The 22,201-nt window shown below is 37.4% G+C and overlaps 2 protein-coding genes and 1 long non-coding RNA gene across 5 annotated transcripts in view; 1 reads left to right on the top strand and 2 right to left on the bottom strand.

The window, feature by feature from the left end:
- The window catches only part of deptor (DEP domain containing MTOR-interacting protein), a 31,169-nt gene extending 24,168 nt beyond the window's left edge, over window positions 1-7,001 (bottom strand). Inside the window, exons 1-2 of one of the 3 annotated variants that reach the window (XM_058393443.1) lie at window positions 6,607-7,001; window positions 6,168-6,255 (exon numbers count right to left, since the gene is read on the bottom strand). In XM_058393443.1, the coding sequence (XP_058249426.1) occupies window positions 6,168-6,253 (86 nt within the window). In that variant the 5' untranslated portion in view covers window positions 6,254-6,255; window positions 6,607-7,001. Of the gene's footprint in view, window positions 1-6,167; window positions 6,258-6,606 lie in introns of all 3 variants that reach the window. The other 2 variants (XM_058393433.1, XM_058393451.1) reach the window with 2 other exon arrangements.
- Window positions 7,002-8,423: 1,422 nt separating this feature from the next.
- dscc1 (DNA replication and sister chromatid cohesion 1) lies at window positions 8,424-15,855 on the top strand. The gene is made up of 9 exons (XM_058419043.1): window positions 8,424-8,730; window positions 10,637-10,805; window positions 11,863-12,000; window positions 12,088-12,178; window positions 12,796-12,934; window positions 13,693-13,745; window positions 14,127-14,284; window positions 14,380-14,528; window positions 15,630-15,855. Exons 1-9 carry the CDS (start codon window positions 8,561-8,563, stop codon window positions 15,739-15,741), a joined length of 1,179 nt encoding a protein of 392 aa, XP_058275026.1. The 5' UTR covers window positions 8,424-8,560; the 3' UTR covers window positions 15,742-15,855.
- Window positions 15,856-17,466: 1,611 nt separating this feature from the next.
- Window positions 17,467-18,237, bottom strand: LOC131356427 (uncharacterized). Its single transcript, XR_009205013.1, has 2 exons — window positions 18,125-18,237; window positions 17,467-17,999 (listed from the first exon to the last, which is right to left on the bottom strand). It is a non-coding gene; the product is annotated as an uncharacterized LOC131356427 (long non-coding RNA).
- Window positions 18,238-22,201: the final 3,964 nt, after the last annotated feature.

Raw genomic sequence — 22,201 nt, 5'->3', positions numbered from 1 at the left:
TATTCCAACCCAGGCTCTGTACAAATTCTTTGCATAATTCATTGTTTACCCTGCTCTGATAAACCTGATTCCACTAATCAGCATATTTACTCCTGCTTTCTCAATATGCAAGATCAGCAAAAACACTATGGTTCTGATTTACCAAGTCTGCGTGTATAAAAACACTGCAGATTAACATCCACTATGAACTGTGTCTTTTATACAAGAAAAGTAACATAACTAAGTAACATAACTGTTTAGTCTGGTTGCCTTAATGACTATACAGTGTAGAATGTTTCTATATAAAATGTGACAAATACAAGGTGCTAACAATGTGCAAGGACTTATTTAGCCTGTGATTTGCACAAGCCAGAAAGTCATTTTCGAAAGAGTAAATCTGTGAAAAATACAAATCTAAAACTTATTTTGTTTAAAGATCTTGTTTTTTTCCCATTTAGTACTGCCCTTCAGAAGCTACATAATATATTTCCATCTCTCCCAGTAGACCAAATTCATTACACCAGAATACATAATAATAACAATTTACACCAATCATCCTGTTCCAAATTTTACACTCCCTGGCTCCTAATATACAGTAAATGTTTGCACCTTTTGTAATAGTTGTGTATGAGTCCCTCAGCTGTGCTAAGTGTGAAAAGATGGATCTCAACATCATTGCTGCTGTTGAAAAGGGGTCAAATAAAAGCAAAACTTTTGCTGTATCTGGAGGATTTCTCTAAAGAACTGTGGGTAGTTTAACTGCTCAGGACAAACAAGGGACTCATGAAGAACTATCATAAAACATAAAAAAGTTGTTGATGAGGCAGGTAACAACACACAGTACTAAGAATCAAGCATGTGTAAACGTTTGAACTGGTTCATTTGTGCAAATTCAGTTATTATTGTGTCTTGTGGACTATATGTAAACATACACCAACCAGGCATAACATTATGACCACATTCCTCATATTTTGTTTGCCCACCTTTTGCTGCCAAAACAGCCCTGACCCATCATGCACTGTGTATTCTGACACCTTTCTGCCAGAACCAGCATTAACTTAATCTGAGCAACAGTAGCTCGTCTGTTGCTTCAGATCACACGGGCCAGCCTTCACTTCCCAAGTGCATCAATGAGCCTTGGCCATCCATGACCCTGTCGCCGGTTCACCACTGTTCCTTCCTTGGATCACTTTTGATAGATACTGACCACTGCAGACCGGGAACACCCCACAAGAGCTGCAGTTTTGGAGATACTCTGATCCAGTCGTCTAGTCATCACAATTTGGCCCTTGTCAACCTCGCTCAAATTCCTTACGCTTGCCCATTTTTCCTGCTTCTAACACATCAACTTTGAGTACAAAATGTTCACTTGCTGCCTAATATATCCCACCCACTAACAGGTGCCATGATGAGGAGATAATCACTTCACTTCTCAGTGCTTATAATGTTATGCCTGATCAGTGTATGTTATGTGAAAATTCTCAAAAGAATTAAATAAAAACAGATGATCATTTATACATTTTTTTAAATTATTATCATTTTGTAGATTCTGCAACATTTATGTACACTTATGCCCACAACTCAAAATGAGGAGAAAGCATTTTAAAATAATGACATAATGTAACAGTAAAGTTGTTTTCATTGTGATTATTCATATATTCATACTGCAGACGCCACCAGCATTTAAAAAGAGTCTTCACATTTAACTTAATAAATTAATAGAATGCATGCTCATGCCTACAAATTCATATTGGACTTTGACAAACCTCAATGCCACTACGCTACCTTGTAAGTGATGTGTAACTTAAGCTGATTTTGATCAATTATAAGTTTTGTGAAAATTGTTTTATATTGTCATTGTCCTCTATAGCATATCATTTACTCTTTGCCTTGCTGAACTGTCAAAAATTAAGGATCTCCTTAACGTTTACTATAAACAGAAAAATTAAAAACTAAGATGAACGTAGACTTTCTTATTGGATTTTCTGAACACTGTAGGTTGCCTATTGATAGCACAGGAGTTGGCTGCTATGACTAAATGACTAAAATAAACTGCCAGTTTATCTGAAATATATACATGCATAAGTGCATAAAAGTGACAAATATTCAAGGTCACTTCCTTTTTCAAAAATAAGCTGTAAACAGATAATATCACTCCTCAGATCACTCCTCATCACTGGCTCTGTTCCAATGTTTGGAATATTTCTTTTAAAAAACCCTTTTGTAAAAGTGAACTGTACATCTTATCTGGATGTTCCTCTACCTTTACCCCAGTGAGATACCATCCATTGCACTTGCAAAAGAAAAAGAAAGTCTGCATAGATTAGATTTTTTTTCCTGAAGAAAAGTCTCTGCCCAGTTTTCTTAATACGTTCCAATGCAAATATTTGACACTGATAGATAGTTTATGATTAATTCATTCAGACTGAGCTACAATTGACCTGAATATGTGAATGTGTTTCTTGCCTTCCCATACATTGAATGTCTTATTAAACTAACACTAAACTAAAAAAACTAATAATAATGTTCATTTAACCACAATACATTAACTTTGTACGTGGACGTATTTCTGTTTAAAAGATTTAACATGAACCTGATATTATTACTTTTGTTTGACGGTATGCTTAAGTGGAAAATCTAGACCTTAATTTAAATAAGCTGAACTTAGGGAACAAGAATACAGTAGTAATTATGGTTACTAAAAGTTTTGGAATATAAAAATAAGACATTTTCAGTTTTGGGAGCAATTTACAGAGACCTGAAAGAAAAAAAAAATCTGTTCTTTCTGACCTGTTTCAGCATCCATGAGCGCTCATGTGGAACCATACATAGAATTCAACTTTTCCACTGAAAGAGTAGAAGAAACTATTTATCTTTTTTTTAAAACAAACTAAAAATACCTCCGTATTAGAAATGATGTTGTGGGGGGGGGGTGAGTTGCAAAGAACCTTCAACACAAAGTCAACAAAAATTTACAAAAATACATAAGCAGTTAAACATATCATTAACATACAAGAAAAGCTGTGTAAAGTGTCATTAACCACGTTTATGTCCATAGAAAAAGTTTCAGGTGTCTGAAACAGTTGGAATTTTGCCAGGAATTTTACCCATGAGTGCACTGCCCCCCCCCACACAGCAAGACGGCTGATGAAGAAGCGGGGGGGAGGCCCAAAGAACACAGTTTCAGACTTACACTTCTGATTCTTGTGGTAGCTGAGTTTCACAATCAACTGTTAAACAATACTTTCATAACAGCAAGCTATGTGTGAGCACTGTATGAAAGAAGCCCTTACTGAAAGTCTCCTACAAAATGCAGTGCCTACATGTCACCAGTTGTCACTGGAACTACGAATGGCATTGTGTGGCGTAAAAATGAGAGTAAAATCAAATGTTTTACGTCATACACACCATCAGAAACGAAATGGAAACAGTACATAAGGAAAAACATCTGATATGATCATGAATTCTGCTAAGCACCAGTGGATAAAGTCCATATATATATATACATATATAAACATAACGATATAAACAAGCTTAAAATGTTTTGCATGGAGAAATGGATGAGTGGATCCTTCTACTATTATACTCCACAGGGCAAGTGTCACAAAATACTAATTGTACAAGTGCTGAATTTTGAAACTAGGCTTTTGTAGAAAGATTGCACTACTTAATAAATGTTTACTGTTAGAAACACATGACCCTTGGACCTTGGAGCTGTGAGGTGGCAACATTAGCCTCTGCACCACTGTGCTGCCCTGCTGGCTTTAAATAATAAAGGAAAATGGGGTAAAGTATCAATGGGAAGCTCAGTTAAAGGCTCCACAATAAAAGAGTAAGGGCCTTGCATTGCTAAAAAAGAGAATTTCTGATAAGTAAATATATTTACAAATGTAAAACCTGAATGAATGAACTATAGTATAATGATTTAATCATGAGTGTTGCTGCCTCACAGTCCCAGGATATCCAGTTTGAACCTGAGTTCACGTTACATTAAGGAGTTCTTTGTGTGGGGGTTTCCTCTGGGTTGTCTGGTTTTCTCCTACTTTCTATAATTATGCCAGCAGATTGTTCTTAGTATAGTATGTTGTTTGGAACTACCAGCAGATTGCATTTTGCATTCTAAGTGTAAGATGAAGACAGACATATTGATAGTATGTACAAATAAAGACTATGGTGTATATACTGTATATATACGAGGGATTATACAAGTCAAAATGTTTTTATTATCATTGTTATTTTGCATTGTTTATGCAAATAGGTAAAGAAGCTTTGTTTTTGTTCGATGCAAGTGATCCAGTGTTTAATGGGTGTCTGGACTTCTCTAAAAGAAAAAAAAATCAATCAAATTTTTTAAGATTTTCATCTGACTCATATTTTAAACAGTGCACATTTGGCTGTAAAATGAGAGCGGGATTCTGTGATCATGAAACATCCCTTTAAAACACTGAGCATGTGCCTGTTTTACTTCATATTCTATTTAAATGTGTAAACATGTTAGGGGAATTCTGCACTAGGGTATAGTCCGCAACATGCATTCAGACAATCCAAAATTACAAATCTACCAAAATAGTGCAGTGTACAGAATAGTAAAGCACAGTGAGGCACCCATAACACCTACCCTCTGTGTGTATATTTAGTTTTTTTCACTTTTGCTTTTACCCTCAAGCTGATTTACGACCCTTTTGCTAGTGGCAACATGTAATATTATGCACATAATTGCATTCCCTTTGTAGCATTATATCGTTTATAGCTTGACAGCCTGCTTCCTGACTAGCAGTGCTATCAATCCTGATTACTTGTTTCAGCCTTCACATTTAGTTGCTGCTGTCTCACTCTCACTGTGCATGTGTATGTGTGTGTATGTGTGTGTGTGTGTGTGTGTGTGTGTGTGTGCATCTGTTTAGTTTCAGCTCTCTCACTTATGTCTGCAGTACTTGACATGTTTCGCCAGAGAGCACAAAGACTTTTAGAAGACGCCCTTACCAGACATTTATAGGAAGTCTGGATTTTGGTCTTAAGTTTTAATAGGCCCTTTTCATGAAGTATACAGTAAAAGACAACTGTTTGTGGTTGAGTTCAATTAGAGGCAGAAAATTATATTTTGCAGCAAGAGAAAGGTGGACCATAAGCAATTATCCTGAGAAAAATGTCTCAGAATTATTTGCCAGGTTGGTCAATTGCTGGAAAATTGCTCTAATGGCTTGCTGATCAGCCTTTAAAAGGTCTATGCTTGGACTGTATTCTACCTCACTTTCATGTCACTTTGGATAAAAGCCTCTGCCAATTGAATCAATGTAAATGCAAACACAGGCAACACCTCCCTCTGAGCATGCTCCACTCAGTGCCTATTCAGCCCCAACACATCAGCTGACAGCTGCATGGCTTTCACTGGCACACCACGTTCATATTGCTGAACTACTCAGATGCCATTCACAGCTCAGAGATATCTTTAGAGTTTTATGGTTTTGTGGGTCAAGGCTGTGTTCTTTTCTGCAACAGCAGCAATCCAGTCATTAAACATAGCCAGAAATCCTTCTAACCTACATAGCTGTCAAATGTCAGACAAAGCCCTCACGGCTGTCAAATGCAGTCCATGTTCAAATACGTGGAACGTCTATGAGAGCTCGCTCGCCTTTGTTTAGATAGCAGCATTGCAGCACGTTGGCCGCATCCCAAAGCACACACTACTGTCCGAGACACATCTGGAACTGATGAAAATTTGTGAGGATATTTTCCTTGTTCGTGTGTGTGGAGGTGAAAATGTAATTTTCATGAAGTCTTCTTATTGGAATGGAGCGGAGCAATAAGATTAGCAGTTGATTTCTAACGATGTCAGGGAAAGGTGAAGACTGCCGGCACACACAAACCATCAAGAATGCATGCACATCTGTAAGGATGTCAGATGTCAATATACTCGCGTGCAGCTCACTTTCACGTGTAATGTACGGCGTTTGGGATTGAATATAGGTGAGAGTCCTTTGTTTAGGTACAGCACCTCACTCAGGTCACACTGAGGCTGTGCACCATAGCAAATATTGACCATTCTAAATATTACGTCATAATATGTTAGCATGATATTCTGATTATTACTATTATTATTATTATTAGCCTAAGGAAATATGCTCGCGCACTTCTTAGTAGGGTACAGTGTGAGGTTTGGGACATGGCCGTGTAGGAAGCACGCCTACCTCAACTGCTCGCCTGTAATGAGGACTTCAGCCATGCGCTCCAGCTCGGCAGCCTTGTTCTGCATGGTGTTCCCGATCGAGTCCATCTCTGGACATGACAGAGACCAAAACAATGATGTTTAAAACACAATGAGAGTTCACCTATACTACATGCTATAACCACATATAATGGTCACTTAGTAGCCTTAATGTGCATTATGTTGCTGTAATTATTTCTGAGCATTAACGCTACTGTAAAAAAAAAAAACAGACTGTTTTTCAGTATAGGAATTTCTTACTCAAAAAAATGAGAACATCAATCTCACACATTTCTCTTCTTCTAAGTGATCAGGATTCATTTTCTTAGGAGTAATAACGACAGGTGGAATTGTAATAAACATATAACTACCTGCCTGCTTGATTGATTTTAAAAAAGGATGAAGAAAAACAAGAAAATTACCTTTTTTTTTTGATTTGATATGACTATAAAAGTATTTCCAACAAATTCTGAATAATGTTTTAAGGTCACCGCAGTGTCGATCCGTCCATAACTGGAGCTTGACTCATCCAGCCACTGTGTGTTCAATGGCTGTTAAAATCCAACTGACAGGCGTAAACTTGTGCCTATTGTATCCCATTAAGCAAAGCGCTCGCGCTTTCCAGTCACACAAAGGCACTTCTGTGTAGAAAATTAAAAAAAATGCATATGCGAATTGTTGTTGTTTTTGTTCTTCAAGGCTGTAAATGAATTAATGATCATGTGTCAAAATCATGAGTGGTCCAGGGTGTCAGTCCAGATGACTGCTGATTGTTTACTATCCTGCTCCTAAAGCACGCCTCGAGCTGTGAGCAGCGCGAGACACTGAGGGGAGTGTGCACCGACAAGGCGGGGTTATCTCACACACATTATTATTTTTTTTTATTTTGTACTGAATGTAGGGAGAGGTTCAGAGGGTTTGATTATTTAAAATATATTTTACTATTTTACAAATATTTATTTATTTTTTTTTTTTTGTTTGAAAATTTTGATTAAGCGACACATCCAGAAAAGTCGAAAGAAATCCTGAAAAGCAAGCAAACACAAACAAGAACAAAACGGAGTCTGTTTCTCCAAGCTGGGAAAAAAACTTCAATCTAAAAACATCTTCCTTCCTACATATGTGCACTACAGCCGGTTTGAAAGCAATGCTTTTGCTCCATACTTTGCGCACTATAAAGTATAAAATGCAAGCGTTTGGGATTCAGCCTTCAGTGTGCGCGAAAACCTGTTGCTATAGCGACATCTACTGGATAACTCCTGTGTCCCGGGTCAAAAGCTACAAGGCGTAGAGAACGTCACGCCCAGTGCAGTGTTGCCAGATCCGTGGTTATCTCGTATAATTGGTCTGGATTTTGATGTGTTGTATTTTATTTTATGTAAATATTAGATTCATAGGCTATTACACATTTATCTCAGCATGCAGAGCTAACACATGAAATGCTAGTTAGAAATAAAAAAAAAAAAAAAAAGAAAGAAAGAAACTACAGCAAAGTTGTAATGTATTATATATGTATATATATATATATATATATATATATATATATATATATATATAAAACATAACAGGCTGTGACAATAGATAGATAGATAGACAGATACACACCACACACCACACACACACACACACACATATACAGTATATACCAGTATATACACTAATCAGGAATAACATTATGCCCACCTGTCTAATATTTTGTTGGTCCTTTTGGCTGCCAAAACAGCCCTGACCCATTGAGGCATGGACTCAGCTAGATCCCTGAAGGTGTGCTGTGGTATCTGGCACCAAGATCTGGCCTGTAAGTTGTGAGGTGGGGACTTTGATCCAGTCGTCTAGCCATCACAATTTGGCCCTTGTCGAACTCGCTCAAATCCTTACACTTGCCCATTTTCCTGCTTCTTACACATCAACTTTGAGGACAAAATGTTCACTTTACACATAAAAATGACTCTTTTTTGAAACTGACATTTTTGATTTGGTGAAAGAACTGCTTCTCGAAGTTCTCGAATACTGCTTTGCACTGTATGATGATTTTCTAATTGTACAATTCATTATGCAATGTAGATGGGTATAGAGCTGAGAAGAATTATTATTATTATTATTATTATTATTATTATTATTATTATTATTATTATTATTATTATTATTGTTGTTGTTAAAGTTTTTTAAATTTTGTTTTTGAACTGATTTTGTCAGAGCGATCTGGCAACCTTGGTCAAATGTGTCTTCCGCCAGAATATTGCGGGAAAATTGAGCTCACAACAAGCTGAAGAGGAAGGTTAGCATTAGCCTTAGCTTTGGTACTTATTGCTCTGTTTTGATCGATTTCGTGACAAAGCAAAGAATCACTGAGAAACCTTTAGACGAGGAGACGCTATGCGGACATTAGAGGAGGTTCAGGCCACGCTACAAATCGCCAAGTTAAAGGAAGAGGATTTGCTCCCTGTAACACACTGCATGTCATTCAGCGACCATGTTTCCTCTGGAGATTACTGCCTGATGGAGCTGGACGATACACTGTGTAAACACATAGAAGCAGGAAAGAGGTACTCAGTGTTTTCTTCTGCTTTCCCTAGAGAGAAGTGGCAGAAAAATACTTTAATACAACTTAGTTAGAATTAGTGAGCTAGCAACAGTAGCTACACTACATATTATAGAGCAAAGATAGCAGGAGAAATGATTAAAATTGTTAAAACCTAGAAAATGATTAAAAAAAACCTACACTATATTATGGAGTACTACCCGTACAGAAATATTTCCCTACTAATAATGCCAGGTCAATACTCCAGATCACGTGACCAGAATTCCTCTTCACCTTAGGTTTAATTTATGAAAATCCGACTTTTATATATTTCACTAAATGTGTACAATAATTTCCCGGCTATTTATTTTAGACACCAGGCCTTGTATTGCCTTTTTCATTCATACAAAAATGTTTTATATTTATTATAATATTTATATTTATATATTTTCAGTCATGTTTTCTGTTCAGACCTTGTTTTGTAGTTATATGTTAAACGTAAATGAAAGATAAAACTCCTAACTGTTCTTTTTTTAACTATGAGAATGAAAAAATTTTGTATACACTGATCAGGAATAACATTCTGACCACCTGTCTCATATCGTGTTGGCCCCCCTTTTGATGAACTGCACACAACAGCCCTGACCCATCGAGGCATGGACTCCACTAGATCCCTGAAGGTGTGCTTGGTGTCTGACACCAAGATGTTAGCAGCAGACCCATTAAGTCCTGTAAGTTGCGAGGTGGGGCCTCTATGGATCGACTTGTATGTCCAGCACGCCTCACAGATGCTTGATTGGATTGAGATCTAGGGAATTTGGAGGCACCTCAAACTCGTTGTTGTGCTCATCAAACCATTCCTGAACCATTTTTTGTGGCATGGTACATTATACTGCTGAAAGAGGCCACAGCCATCAGGGAATAGTGTTTCTATGAAAGGGCGTACATGGTTTGCAACAATGGGTAGGTGGTACATGTCTAAGTAACATCCACATGGATGGCAGCACCCACATGTTCCCAACAGAACATTGCCCAAAGCATGACACTGCCTCCGCCAGCTTGCCTTCTTCCCATAGTGCATCCTGGTGCCATGTGTTCCCCAGGTAAGCAATGCACAGGCATCCATTATCAGACCAGGCCACGTTCTTCCATTGCTTTGTGGTCCAGTTCTGATGCTCACTTGCCCATTGTTGCCCCTTTCGGCATTGCATAGGGGTCAAAATGTGTACCCTGACTGCAGTTTTGGAGATGCTCTGATCCAGTCGTCTAGCCGTCACAATTTGGTCCTTGTCAAACTCGCTTAAATCCTTACACTTGCCCATTTTTCCTGCTTCTAACACATTAACTCTGGGGTCAAAATGTTCACTTGCTGCCTAATATATCCCACCCACTAACAGGTGCCATGATGAGGAGATAATCTGTGTTATTCACTTCACCTCTCACTGCTCATAATGTTATGCCTGATCAGTGTATGTCCAGTTGTTGTTAAAAACTGAAATAAAGACAGCTGGTGGTGTTAGGCAAAAGTATATAGTTCTGGTCAGCACTACCATGTTACCCCGTGTTATGTACGATGAAGTTAACGTGTTAGGATTGTAACATGTTTATAACAGTAATGGATTATACTGCACATAAGAGATGAGGAGAAGCACCAAAGTAAAACTGGGATAAAAAATGTACGAGAATGTACTTTGTAGACAGAAATGTGTTTTAAAAAGTCAGGAACAAGGTAATAATTTGATTAGATGATTAAAAAAAAATCATCATACCATATTGGATTAAATACATTCAATTCAAGTGACTAGTCCAAAATAATGTGACACTTTGAGAACGACTGATCTAAAGATGTTCAGAGTGAAGTTACAGTTCACCTACAGCCACAAACCAACCATATATACTGACTGATGTTTGTTGTGCCTCTTCACCATCAGTCTCACAATCAGAGGTGACAAAGATGAGCATGCTGTCCTGTGCAGTGAAGGCAAGACCTATGACCTGAAAATAGCGGATACGTCCAATTTGCTGCTGTTTGTACCAGGATGTAGGACTCCAGAGCAGTTCTCTGACAGTGCATCAGAGCCGAAGCTAATTCATGCCCAGGTAAGTCCTTACAGCCCTGAAGACCCAACTCCTACCTGCAAGCTAACAGTTTAATCTGTTATAGTTACAGTCACAAGAAAAACTGTATCTCTATGTAAAAATCGGTCCATGACTTTGCAAGTCAGCTTATTAGTCAAGTGATATTCAGTGCTGGCTTCATTAGCAGTTTGGATTCCATCCATCCATCCATCCATCCATCCATCCATCCATCTACACTATAATGCCAAAAGTTTTGGGATGTCTGCCTTTACATGCACATGAATATAATATGGAGTTGGCCTGCCCTTTGCAGCTATAACAGCTTTAACTCTTTAAACTCTCACAAGATTTAGGAGTGTGTTTATGGGAATTTTTCCCCTCTAGAAGCGCATTTGTGAGGCCAGGCACTGATGTTGGACGAGAAGGTCTGGCTCACATTCTCCGCTCTAATTCATCCCAAAGATGTTCTATAAGGTTGAGGTCACGACTCATCCATGTCTTTATGGACCTTGCTTTGTGCACTGGTGTGCAGTCATGTTGGAACAGGGAGGGGCCATCCTCAAACTGTTCCCACAAAGTTGGGAGCATGAAATTGTCCAAAATGTCTTGGAATGCTGAAGCATTAAGAGTTCCTTTTTTACTGGAACTAAGGGCCTGAAATTCGGTAATGTGGAGGTGTGTCCCAAAACCGTTGGCAATATAGTGTCTACAGTATCTATCTGTAAACACTTCCTATCCTGACTATCCTGGACAGGGTTATAGTGTATTTGAAAACTAAGGGACACTGGGCACTAAGTAGAAACTCATTCATACCTAGAGGCAATTTAATGTAGCCAGTCTACATCCAACATATCTTTGGGATGTCTGAGGAAACCGAGGAACCCAGAGGAATCCCACACATACACAGGGAGAACATGAAGACCTCCACACAGCCAGTAAACTCAGTATAGAACCTGCAGTCATGGAACTATGGGGTGGAACAGCGGGTTGCCTCTTTTGGATTGTACTGTTTCTTTGAATAAAAAGTGTCTGAGAAATGAGTAAATATGCAGAATGTAATACCAGTTTGTATGGTCAGATATGGGGTTATGCTAACAGTTACTGGGAGCTGAGATGTCAACGACCAAAGTTAAAGAAACTCAAGAAGCTGCTTATGGAGAACCCATACGATGGTCCACTGATCGGTGCACAGGAAGAGTCTCCAGAGCTCATCAAGGTACAGGAGCTAAGTGCATGACTGCTTCACATACAGACTCGAATATATTAAACGTGCCCATTTTAATGGTGTATTTATTGTCCTCAGTATACTATGGAAGACCTTCTAGAGAGAATCCAAGGAAGCCAAGAGGAGATTGAGGCTTACCTTCAAGGAATTCATGCATGTAAAATTGATGGTAAGTATCACTGTGTCAGTACTGTTGGAGAAGCTGAAGATATTTAAAGCAATAAAGAGAGGTTTAGTGTGTTAAAGGTTAGGTAAGCTTTTCAGTGTGTGAAATGTGAAGTTTGTTAGAGCTGGGTGCTATGGTGATATAATATTGTTATTATTATGACATTTCACAGTACGCTTTTCAATGGTCTGTTTATATTTTTTTATTCATTTTATTTTATTTTATTATGAAATGAATGGAAGTATCTGAAATAATGTTTTTTCTTTTTTTTTTTTAATTTAGCCTTAAACTAGGTAAAAGTAGACAAAATAAGTTAAGTCTTAAAGTTTAGGTAAAAGGAAGTAAAATAAATAAATAAGTAAAAAATAAATAATGTTAAAATGTGTTAAAATTTTTTTTAGATTTTATTTTAAGATCATACTTTTAATCTTCCACTTGTTTTGGCATTTGGTTGTCAGATATGTTGTACATCATAAAACATTGTGTATTGTACCGTCGTTTCAATATTGTGATTTGGTCACATCGCCCAATTCTTTCGGCAAGTGTTACAGAAGTTTCAGTCTGAAATAGCAGCACTCTGAATTCAGTCTCTTTACTCCTGTTTGTACTCTGCACTCCAGGATACTGGCGGCTTTTGGATTTTGATTACGAGTTGAAGCTCCTGGGTCATGTGACTCAGCTGGTGGATTCAGAGTCATGGTCTTTCAGTAAAGTGCCTCTCAGTGTGTGTCTGGAGGAACTGGCACCTTTAGAGCCTAAGTAAGTGCAGCTGAGGTTCACAGGGTGTAACTTTACTCATACAGGTGTACAGAATACTCTTATTCTGTTTTTTCCACTTGAATCATTTGGCATTTATGTTGTGTGTTTATATATGGAATACATTAAAAGGTAAATTCAATTGAAGAACAGTTGCATATACACCGATCAGGCATAACATTATGAGTAGTGACGGGTGAAGTGAATAACACTGATTATCTCTTCATCATGGCCCCTGTTAGTGGGTGGGATATATTAGGCAGCAAGTGAATATTTTGTCCTCAAAGTTGATGTTAGAAGCAGGAAAAATGGGCAAGCGTAAGGATTTGAGCGAGATTGACAAGGGCCAAATTGTGATGGCTAGACGACTGGATCAGAGCATCTCCAAAACTGCAGCTCTTGTGGGGTGTTCCCGGTCTGCAGCGGTCAGTATCTATCAAAAGTGGTCCAAGGAAGGAACAGTGGTGAACCGAAGACAGGGTCATGGGCGGCCAAGGCTCATTGATGCACATGGGGAGAGAAGGCTGGCCCGTGTGATCTGATCCAACAGACAAGCTACTGTTGGTCAGATTGCTGAAGAAGTTAATGCTGGTTCTGATAGAAAGGTGTCAGAATACACAGTGGATGATGGGTCAGGGCTGTTTTGGCAGCAAAAGGGGGACCAACACAATATTAGGCAGGTGGTCATAATGTTATGCCTGGTCGGTGTATTAGTTGGTTGTTTATAGGGATGTGCACTGACTGTACCGCATCATTTTCAGAGCAATGATAGAGCACTGTCTCAACTGCTACGGAAGACGGTATAACACCGAAGGTCAGTAAATTTAGTACAGTTTAATCAGTTTAGTACAAAGTGATGGAAAATACAGACACACACATGTACCTTTTCCCCTCTGGATCACAGTAATAAGGAAAAAACAAGGGGAAGAGCAAGCAAATTGAAAAAAAATTAGAAGATTAAAAGAGAAAAAAAATTGTGACAATTTAAACACTCAAGTTTGTAATGTGTTTGTGTATGCAAGCTATTGACACATTCACCAAAATTATATTCATAAGAGACAAAGCCCATACACACCTGCTCATTATGTGTTATATATGACGTTGTCCAGCATTTGAGCAATTTAAATGTAAAAGTGTTGACCCTGTAATAATTGCCGTCTGTGCTTCTTGATCACTCGCTCTGTCTGCTGTTCAGAAGGAGAGGTGATGTATGCCCTGGATGAGGATAAAGTGTGTAGGGCCATGGCTCAAATGTTGCTGCAGAACGCTGTTAAATTCAACCTGTCCGAGTTTCAGGAAGTGTGGCAGCAGAGCGTTCCCGAGGGCATGAGCACACGCCTAGACCAGCTCAGCGTAAGAGAATGCACATGCACACATTTGGCAGTGATTTGTGTAACATCCATTATAAGATGTCTCATTATAGTGTGGTTGATGTGTGTGCTGCTCAGGGCTTAGCTCTGGTGGACTGCACCTCGAGGCCAGAGACCATCTCACTGTTGCAAGTAGAGGATCTGCCTGAGGACACACTGGAGCGCTTTAATGCTCTCTTTGCCATGAGGGAGAAGTGGACACAGCAGGACATAGAGCCTTACATACGGTGAGCATCATGTTTGCACAGATTGTCTTTGTATGCAGTTTTTTTTTTTTTTTTTTTTTTTTAAGAAGACAAAAACTGTTTATAGCTCTATCATGTCATATTTTAGAGAAAGTAAATAAGAATAAAGAGTAATTTTGAGTAATAATGTGCCAAAGTCTGCACATGAAAAAATTTTTAGCTTTAAAATAATAAGATTTAAATGTTTCTGTGTGAAGAAATATTATAAGAAGCAACAGACTATACAAAAATAATAAATAATCAACTAAACAAAAGCAATATTTTGTATCTCAATACATTTTCTCAGTTTTTAAGTTCTGTAAGGAAATGGACTGGTAAGTTTTTCTAAACATTTTGAAGGATCTTCTGGTGATTCTGGCTCTCACATATTTCTGTTTTTGACAGTAATGCTTGGGAGAATTTTGTGTCTTTTTGTAATATCCTACTTTCTTTTCTGACCATTGAACATTTCTTTGTAACAGAATTTAGACTTTATTGTTGTAAAAAAAAAAACTTACAGTACAATGTGTGTGTGTGTGTGCGTGTGTGTGCACCAAATAATGCGTTTATTTTTGCTTCATGAATATTAATAAATGCTGAAGAAGCGACACTCACTGATAGCTGGCTTTGTCCAGTCCTATTAAAGGCGTTTATTGTGAAATTATTTTCTCTTCCTCCTTTAAATCCTCATCTGACAAGCTTACATATTTTAAATCATCATTAGTTAACTCTGCTGGAGTTCTTCTTGAGTGGGACTGTTCCCCAAATTTAAGGTTTATGCATCAAACACAGACAAGGAGAGTGATACAAACAGCATAACCTCCCAGTTTGGTTATACTAAATATGAACACTCTTGGAATGTTTAATAAAATCTGATATCCCATGATATACATCAGACTCCTGATGGTCCAGGGACAACACGTTGAAAGCCATGGCTTTAAACGATCATCAGATTCTAGTAATATCAAAAGACAGAGATGTTATTAGGGGAATAAAAGATATATGTTTATGTTTTTACTTGATTATGATTGTGTAGTATTCAGTAAGTATACTGCACTTGCTGAAAGAAGAATGCCGTTGTTTAATTCTTGACTGTCCGAACAGGGATCTGTGTGGCGAAAAGCAAACAACCGGAGCGCTGCTGACTAAACACGCCCGCTCCTCCATGCAGAACGGGATAAAAGTGTACAACTCAAGAAGACCAGTTGCAACATGACATGTAGTACTGTTTCACTTCTCTTCGCATAAGACTCAAATGTTTGTTTCCTCTTTCTCTGAACGTTTACATCTAATGTATTGCCATCAATGTGTTAATAAAATGTATTATAAAACAATAATACAGTGTTTTGTAGTAATGCTTGTTGTCACACACGAATCATATAAGAATTGAGACTGGATATAATAAACACAAAAGTTCCTATGACACTAATAATTTGCTAATAATTCAAATAAATGCAACCACTTCTGTCAGACATATATAGGAATCATACATACTAGCATAGTAGCTGTGTTATTTTGCCTGAATAGACAACATGTTTTAAACAAATAGAAATATTGTAGATATTGATAGAAAGTGCACTTGAAGAGGTTTAAATTAAGCTACTAGGTAATATGTATATGTTTCACGTGCATGGAGTTTGCATGTTCTTCCAGTGCTTCAGGTGTTTCTTCTGAGTTCTTCTGGTTTCCTCCCCTAGTCCAAAGGCTTTCATTGTAGGCTGATCTTTTCAAATTGTCCATATTGTGTGAATGGGTGTGTGTGTGTGTGTGTGTGTGTACCCTGTGATCAGTTGGAACCCTGACCGTGGACGGACTCTGTGTAGGATAAGCTGTACAGAAAATGAAAGAATGGCTGGATGGACATATTTACAATCTGAATTTTGGTTGTCTGGTCCATCATTATTTGAATGATTTGTGTTTACATTATGTGTGTGTTGCTTAAGTCTTGCTTGCAAGTGAAGGAATTAAAACACACCTGGCCGTCTGAGCAGCCAACTGTCTAATCACATTCGACTGATGTTTGTGTAATATAATGTGTCCTATTAAAGGTCAATGCACTTGCTTGCAGAAGAACGCCTTCGTGTCATTCTTGACAACTTGCTCAAACAAGGATCTGAGTGGAGAGAAGATAACTGCAGTTCTGCTGACAGATGAGGAAACACCCCACTCATCCATGCAGGGCAGGATAAAGATCTACAGCTCTAGAAGACCGATTGCAACATGGCATGTAATTTCAATTTCAAAAGACAGAAATGCTGTACATCTTAAAATCTATTTTCTGCATTTATACACCATGCCTTATAATGTATTATAAAATAGTAATACAGTGTTTAGCGTCTTGTATGGGCGTTTGCTCGCCCATGTATTAGACAAACACGGTCAAAAGTGTAGAATTAGATATAAAATAAACAAAGACAAGTTCCTATGACACTAATTTGTTGATAAATAAAAGAAATGTCATTAGACTATCCACAGAAACTTGTTTATTATTATGCAGCTCTGATTATCAAGCAATTCAATTCAATTTGTATAGCACTTTTAACAATGGACATTGTTTCAAAACAGCTTTACAGCACATAAAAAACAACAGAAAAAAAAACATTAATATTAGACTTACATTGAAATGTATTTGTTATATTTAAATTGATTTGCCTTACATTTAAAATAATTTGTATAATCCAAGCAAGAATGAATACAGTAATAGTGTTGCTGTTAATACTCAGACATTAGCAAATGAGCAGTAATTTCAGACATACACAAAATCACATTATAACACTTAATGGTGTCACAGCAAGTGCACTGGCATGAGACTACTTTCTGTTTTTGTATAAATCCTGTAGACTAGTCAAGTCAGTTATTCTGATGATCATATAAAGCAGGCTATGTTTGCTGACAGCAGCGTGAGTATCAGAAAGCTGGGATTAAATCTGTGTAATTGAGCCTGGTTTTGAGTTTTGGGATTTTTACAGTCTGGATTTTTGTCATCTGGTCCATCATTGTTTTTATTGAATTCAAAATGCACTGGACGGCAGTAATTCTGGATCTCATCACAAGCCAATAAAAGATACTTCTTCTCCCGTATGACACATGTTATGTCACAGTTGTTGCCCACAAACACGGTAGTGAATTTGAACTGCTCTTTGCTGACACACAGGTTATTCATGTATGTTTTACCTCCTGAGGGAGAGCAGATGTTGTCCACTTGTTGTTTCTGGGAGTACGGGATAAAAGACTGAATTGGTCGAGAGCATGTCCCTATTTGTTTAATAAAAGCTTTCCACCGGTTTTGGTCAAGGGTGTCTGGGGCGTCTGAACGTACATGCTTCTTCAGAAATGCATCATAAGCTTCAGTCTTCGAAGAATACATACAGGGGAAAAGATTATTATCTGAAAAGTCTGTTAGCAATTTATTATTCAGAAATGCCCAGAAGAAAAGGACAGACCCGTTGTAGAAAAACATAATGGGTGTTGTGTCTGAAAAAGAAATAAATTATTGAATGAAATTTCCCTTTTTTCTTCTTTCCTCATTTTATATGTCTATATTTAATACATATTAAAAAAATAAAGAAGCAAGGAAGTAGCATAAAGAGATACATTACCAGTGTAAAGTGATATATAGACAAAGCAGCTCCGTCCTGCTCGATGTGCTCACTGACCAGTAACGACCCTTGAGTTCTCTTGACCACTTGACTCTTTTTACTTTTCATTTCAGGTCACTTCTGGTGTTATTAAAATAGCTATTTCCTCTTACCAGAGTGCACGGTTTTCCATTAAACTGTTATGCAATCGCTTTCTCAGAAAAGATTGAGTCTTAATTTAGGTCATAACAAAACACTAATAATATAATGTAACAAAAACAAAATATTTGACTTTATTGGAATTTTATTATTAATTAGACTTTGGGGTTTGATGGGATAACTGGATCTGTTTCACTCAACACAAATACACGAATCCATTCTACAAATTTTAGTATTCTTTTGTAATATTGGCTTTATATTGATTATATGTTCATATATATGCTATCAAAGTATCTAAATGAATATGCTGAAGCTTTGCTCATGTGAAGTAAGAAGTAAGATGTGAAGTTTCAGGAAGCACTAAAGAGAACAGTACAGAAGAAAAGCCTAATATCAATTTTTACAAAGAAATTCTAGAAATTGTTGGATAGTATAGAAACTGGTGTTTTAAAAATATTAAAAAATGCCATATTTATAACCAAGCCATGGGAATGCATACAAGATACTAAAAGTTCACCTGTTCACTGAGGTTTTACAATCCTTTGTGAAACTAGACTTACAGAACTGGTCTGAAAGCAGTTCTCATCTTTTGTTTTTTTCCCACACTGAAGAGACCATGACCATTTATGGAAAACCACAAAATAGCGCTAGCAGGCTTCAGTGGCAACGTTTGTATTTTGTCACACAAGCTGTACACGTTAGCAAGAATTTGTGAAGCATCAGAGGAAAGACAATTCCAGGCTTCACTAGGCTACGTCCTATATTTCCATTCTAGAAATGTCACTGATGTCCACTCAGTCAGTGAAAGGCCCATATTCCATACTCGGGTGGTTGGGGTCAGAGCACAGGGTCAGCCATGATGCAGCGCCCCTGGAGCACTGCTCAGCTCTCAAACCTGTCCTTAATAAACTTGTTATTCACCCTTATTATTTCCTTACTACTGCATTTGCTATGCAAGCCCCTACTTAAAGAAATAAACTAACAAAGCATTGAAATTATTCATAAAGCTATTCATTTCATATTTGTGTTAATTATCTAATATCCAGACATTAGAAATATTATAAAAAATAAATATTATATCATTTAAAAATTACTTATAAACTAGCTATTCTGTCACCAAAGGTTTTTTTTTTAATGTTCTATACTTCCATTAAAGGACTGATGTCCACTCAGTCAATGAAAGGCCACAAAATGGTTGTTCCTCTCCAGAGATTAAGTAGCCTTTATTTGTCATACATATGTTACTGCACAGTGTAATTATTTTGTCGTATATCCCATACTAGGGTGATTGGGGTCAGAGCATAGGGTCAGTCAAGATGCAGCGCCCCCGGAGCAGGGTGGGGTTGGGGGCCTTGCTCAAGGACCCAGCAGTGGCTGCTTGGCAGTGCTTGGGTTTGAACCACGATCAACAACCCCTTAACCACTTTTGTTAACATTGTCCACTGTCTAGTACAGGTTTGTAATATATGAATATATTGAATATGTAAATTAAATTTAAGTAGTATTAAATGTATTGTTATGTATTATTTGTAACGACAATAATTGTATCATGGTCGCTATGGACATTTCTCCAGACCAACAGAGGGCAAGAAAGCACACCCTGTGAATTTCTTCTTTAGTTGTTTAGCGTATCTATACCTCTACTGCATGAATTATTATATTTACATTAAAAAAATGTTTTCGATTTTTATTGCTTAAATTAGTTAAAGAAATAAAAATATACAAAAAATTAAAAAACAATTTTTTAGGGCGGTAGTTTCGTGCAGTGGTGGAAAGTATCATAATGTCTTGTTTTTCTTAGAAAACACACCTTTTATAGACAAGATTACATATCTTAAATTTATTTAATAAAATTCATGATTTAATTTTAGATCAACAAAAATTAGTGTTGTTTTAACTGTTAATCACAATGTATGGTATTTATAATATGATTATAGCACAGGTATGTCCACCCAGAAAGATGGTGAAATTTTGTCACAATTTTAAAAGACATTGGACAAGTATAACCAATTAGTATTTTCATTGTGAATCTTTTTATGTCCTACATTTTAATCCTACTGTCATTCTAACCTTCCATGCTATTTCCTAATTTAATTCTATTTCACCCCTTGTGAAATTCCAAGAAGTAGTTCTGCTCACTTGTGATGCAGAGGTAGACAGAACACTTTGAGCACTTGGTCCTCGCAATGCCTTTGCATCCAAGCACCTTACATCTTCCTTTCTCAATTCCTTGTAAGGGCCAGTGGTCAGTGTTGCTGGAATACGTGTTGTGGATCTGTTGGTACCACATCTTGGAGTGGATCTTGGTGTGGTAGTTAGCAGTGAGAGAATCAAGAAGATCCACTCCTCCCATGCTTTTTTTGTCTCTGTCACAGAATTTGCTCCAACAAAGGTGCTCAGAAGTGTGACAGAGTGGTTGTGACAGCCCTCAGGTTCACACCATCATGAGGGGTAATCTTCTCCTGATGTGTGCCTCGTCCTTTCTTCTTCATGTTTTGGTCATCCATGAATGTACATCCTATGTACATTCCTAAGACTGTTTCTATGCTGTGGATCTTCTTTTTTTCAAGGAGTACTTGAAGATCCACGTTGCAGAATCAGTTGTCATAGATGATCTTGTATGGCATGTTGCAGGGTACAGTAGAGGCCAGCTTCAACACAATGTTACCACTTGCACCAATGTCAGGGTATCCATTAGGTGGCAGAATTGGTCCTGTGTAGAGATCAAAGTTATATACAATGCCATTCTGTTCTGCCAAAATGAATGCCTTGTACCCCAAGCGTTTCAGCTTCATTGGGACATACTGCTTCAGCTGGTTCTTGCCTTTGAAAGGGATCATCATGCCTTTCCATGCCTCTCCTGAGAAGGCTATTTTCATTTCATGAATTGCACCCCAGTTCAGTTATCGCACGTTGTTGCCATATGGCAACGATTACATTTTAGCATTTATCAGAATACTCAAAATATATAAACTAGTTTAACTGATAAACTAACCTCAGATAATGTTTTAATTTTTTACTTTAAGCAGTTTTGTGTAAATATTGAAATATTCATCAAATTTTGAGGGCCCTCTGATGATGACCTTCACCATGCCATGTGACTGCAGAAAAGGAAGTGCAAAGAGCACTTTATAATCTATAATGATAATGATTTATAATTTATAATTATAATGAATTATAATCTATCAAAAATAATTGAAGATAAATTAATAGTTGCATCAAAGGGATATATATATATATAAAATTCAATTATTTTTATTCGAATAATATATTATAATTATACAATACTGTATTTACAATTATTCAATTAATAGATGAATTCATGGAAATTATCAGCTGTAACCTTTTTTTCATATTGAGCGTTTTGATTTAAAATAAAATATAACATAAATATGTGCCTGTTGCACCTTGTCTATATCCATGTCACATGGCATATAAAGTACCATGTGACATGGAGTAAGCTTAAGACTAAGAGTAAGATTTCTTCAAATTATGTTTTTGATAGTATTTTTACATTTTACATTTATAGCTTTTGGCAGATGCCCTTATCCAGAGCAACTTATAGAATTTACATCAGAACCAGCATTAACTTCTTCAGCAATTTCAGCAACAGTAGCTCGTCTGTTAGATCAGATCACACGGGTCAGCCTTCACTCCCCACGTGCATCAATGAGCCTTGGCCACCCATGACTCTGTCGCCGGTTCACCACTGTTCCTTCCTTGGACCATTTTGACAGATACTGACCACTGCAGACCGGGAACACCCCACCAGAGCTGCAGTTTTGGAGAGGCTCTGATCCAGTCATCTAGCCATCACAATTTGGCCCTTGTCAAACTCGCTCAAATTCTTACGCTTACCCATTTTTCCTGCTTCTAACACATCAACTTTGAGGACAAAATGTTCACTTGCTGCCTAATATATCCCACCCACTAACAGGT

Source organism: Hemibagrus wyckioides, linkage group LG01, assembly GCF_019097595.1.
Source record: "Hemibagrus wyckioides isolate EC202008001 linkage group LG01, SWU_Hwy_1.0, whole genome shotgun sequence".
Taxonomy (NCBI): domain Eukaryota; kingdom Metazoa; phylum Chordata; class Actinopteri; order Siluriformes; family Bagridae; genus Hemibagrus; species Hemibagrus wyckioides.
Note: the sequence above shows the minus strand (reverse complement) of the source record. Positions and strands in the feature narration are given on the sequence as shown.

Bases quoted from the DNA above. Each gene is read 5' to 3' on its own strand.
- dscc1 (XM_058419043.1), top strand. From the start codon at position 8,561: ATGCGGACATTAGAGGAGGTTCAGGCCACGCTACAAATCGCCAAGTTA. The intron at 12,179-12,795 runs GTAAGTATCACT...TCTGCACTCCAG, and splicing joins TCATGCATGTAAAATTGATG to GATACTGGCGGCTTTTGGAT. The intron at 14,529-15,629 runs GTGAGCATCATG...CTGTCCGAACAG, and splicing joins GACATAGAGCCTTACATACG to GGATCTGTGTGGCGAAAAGC.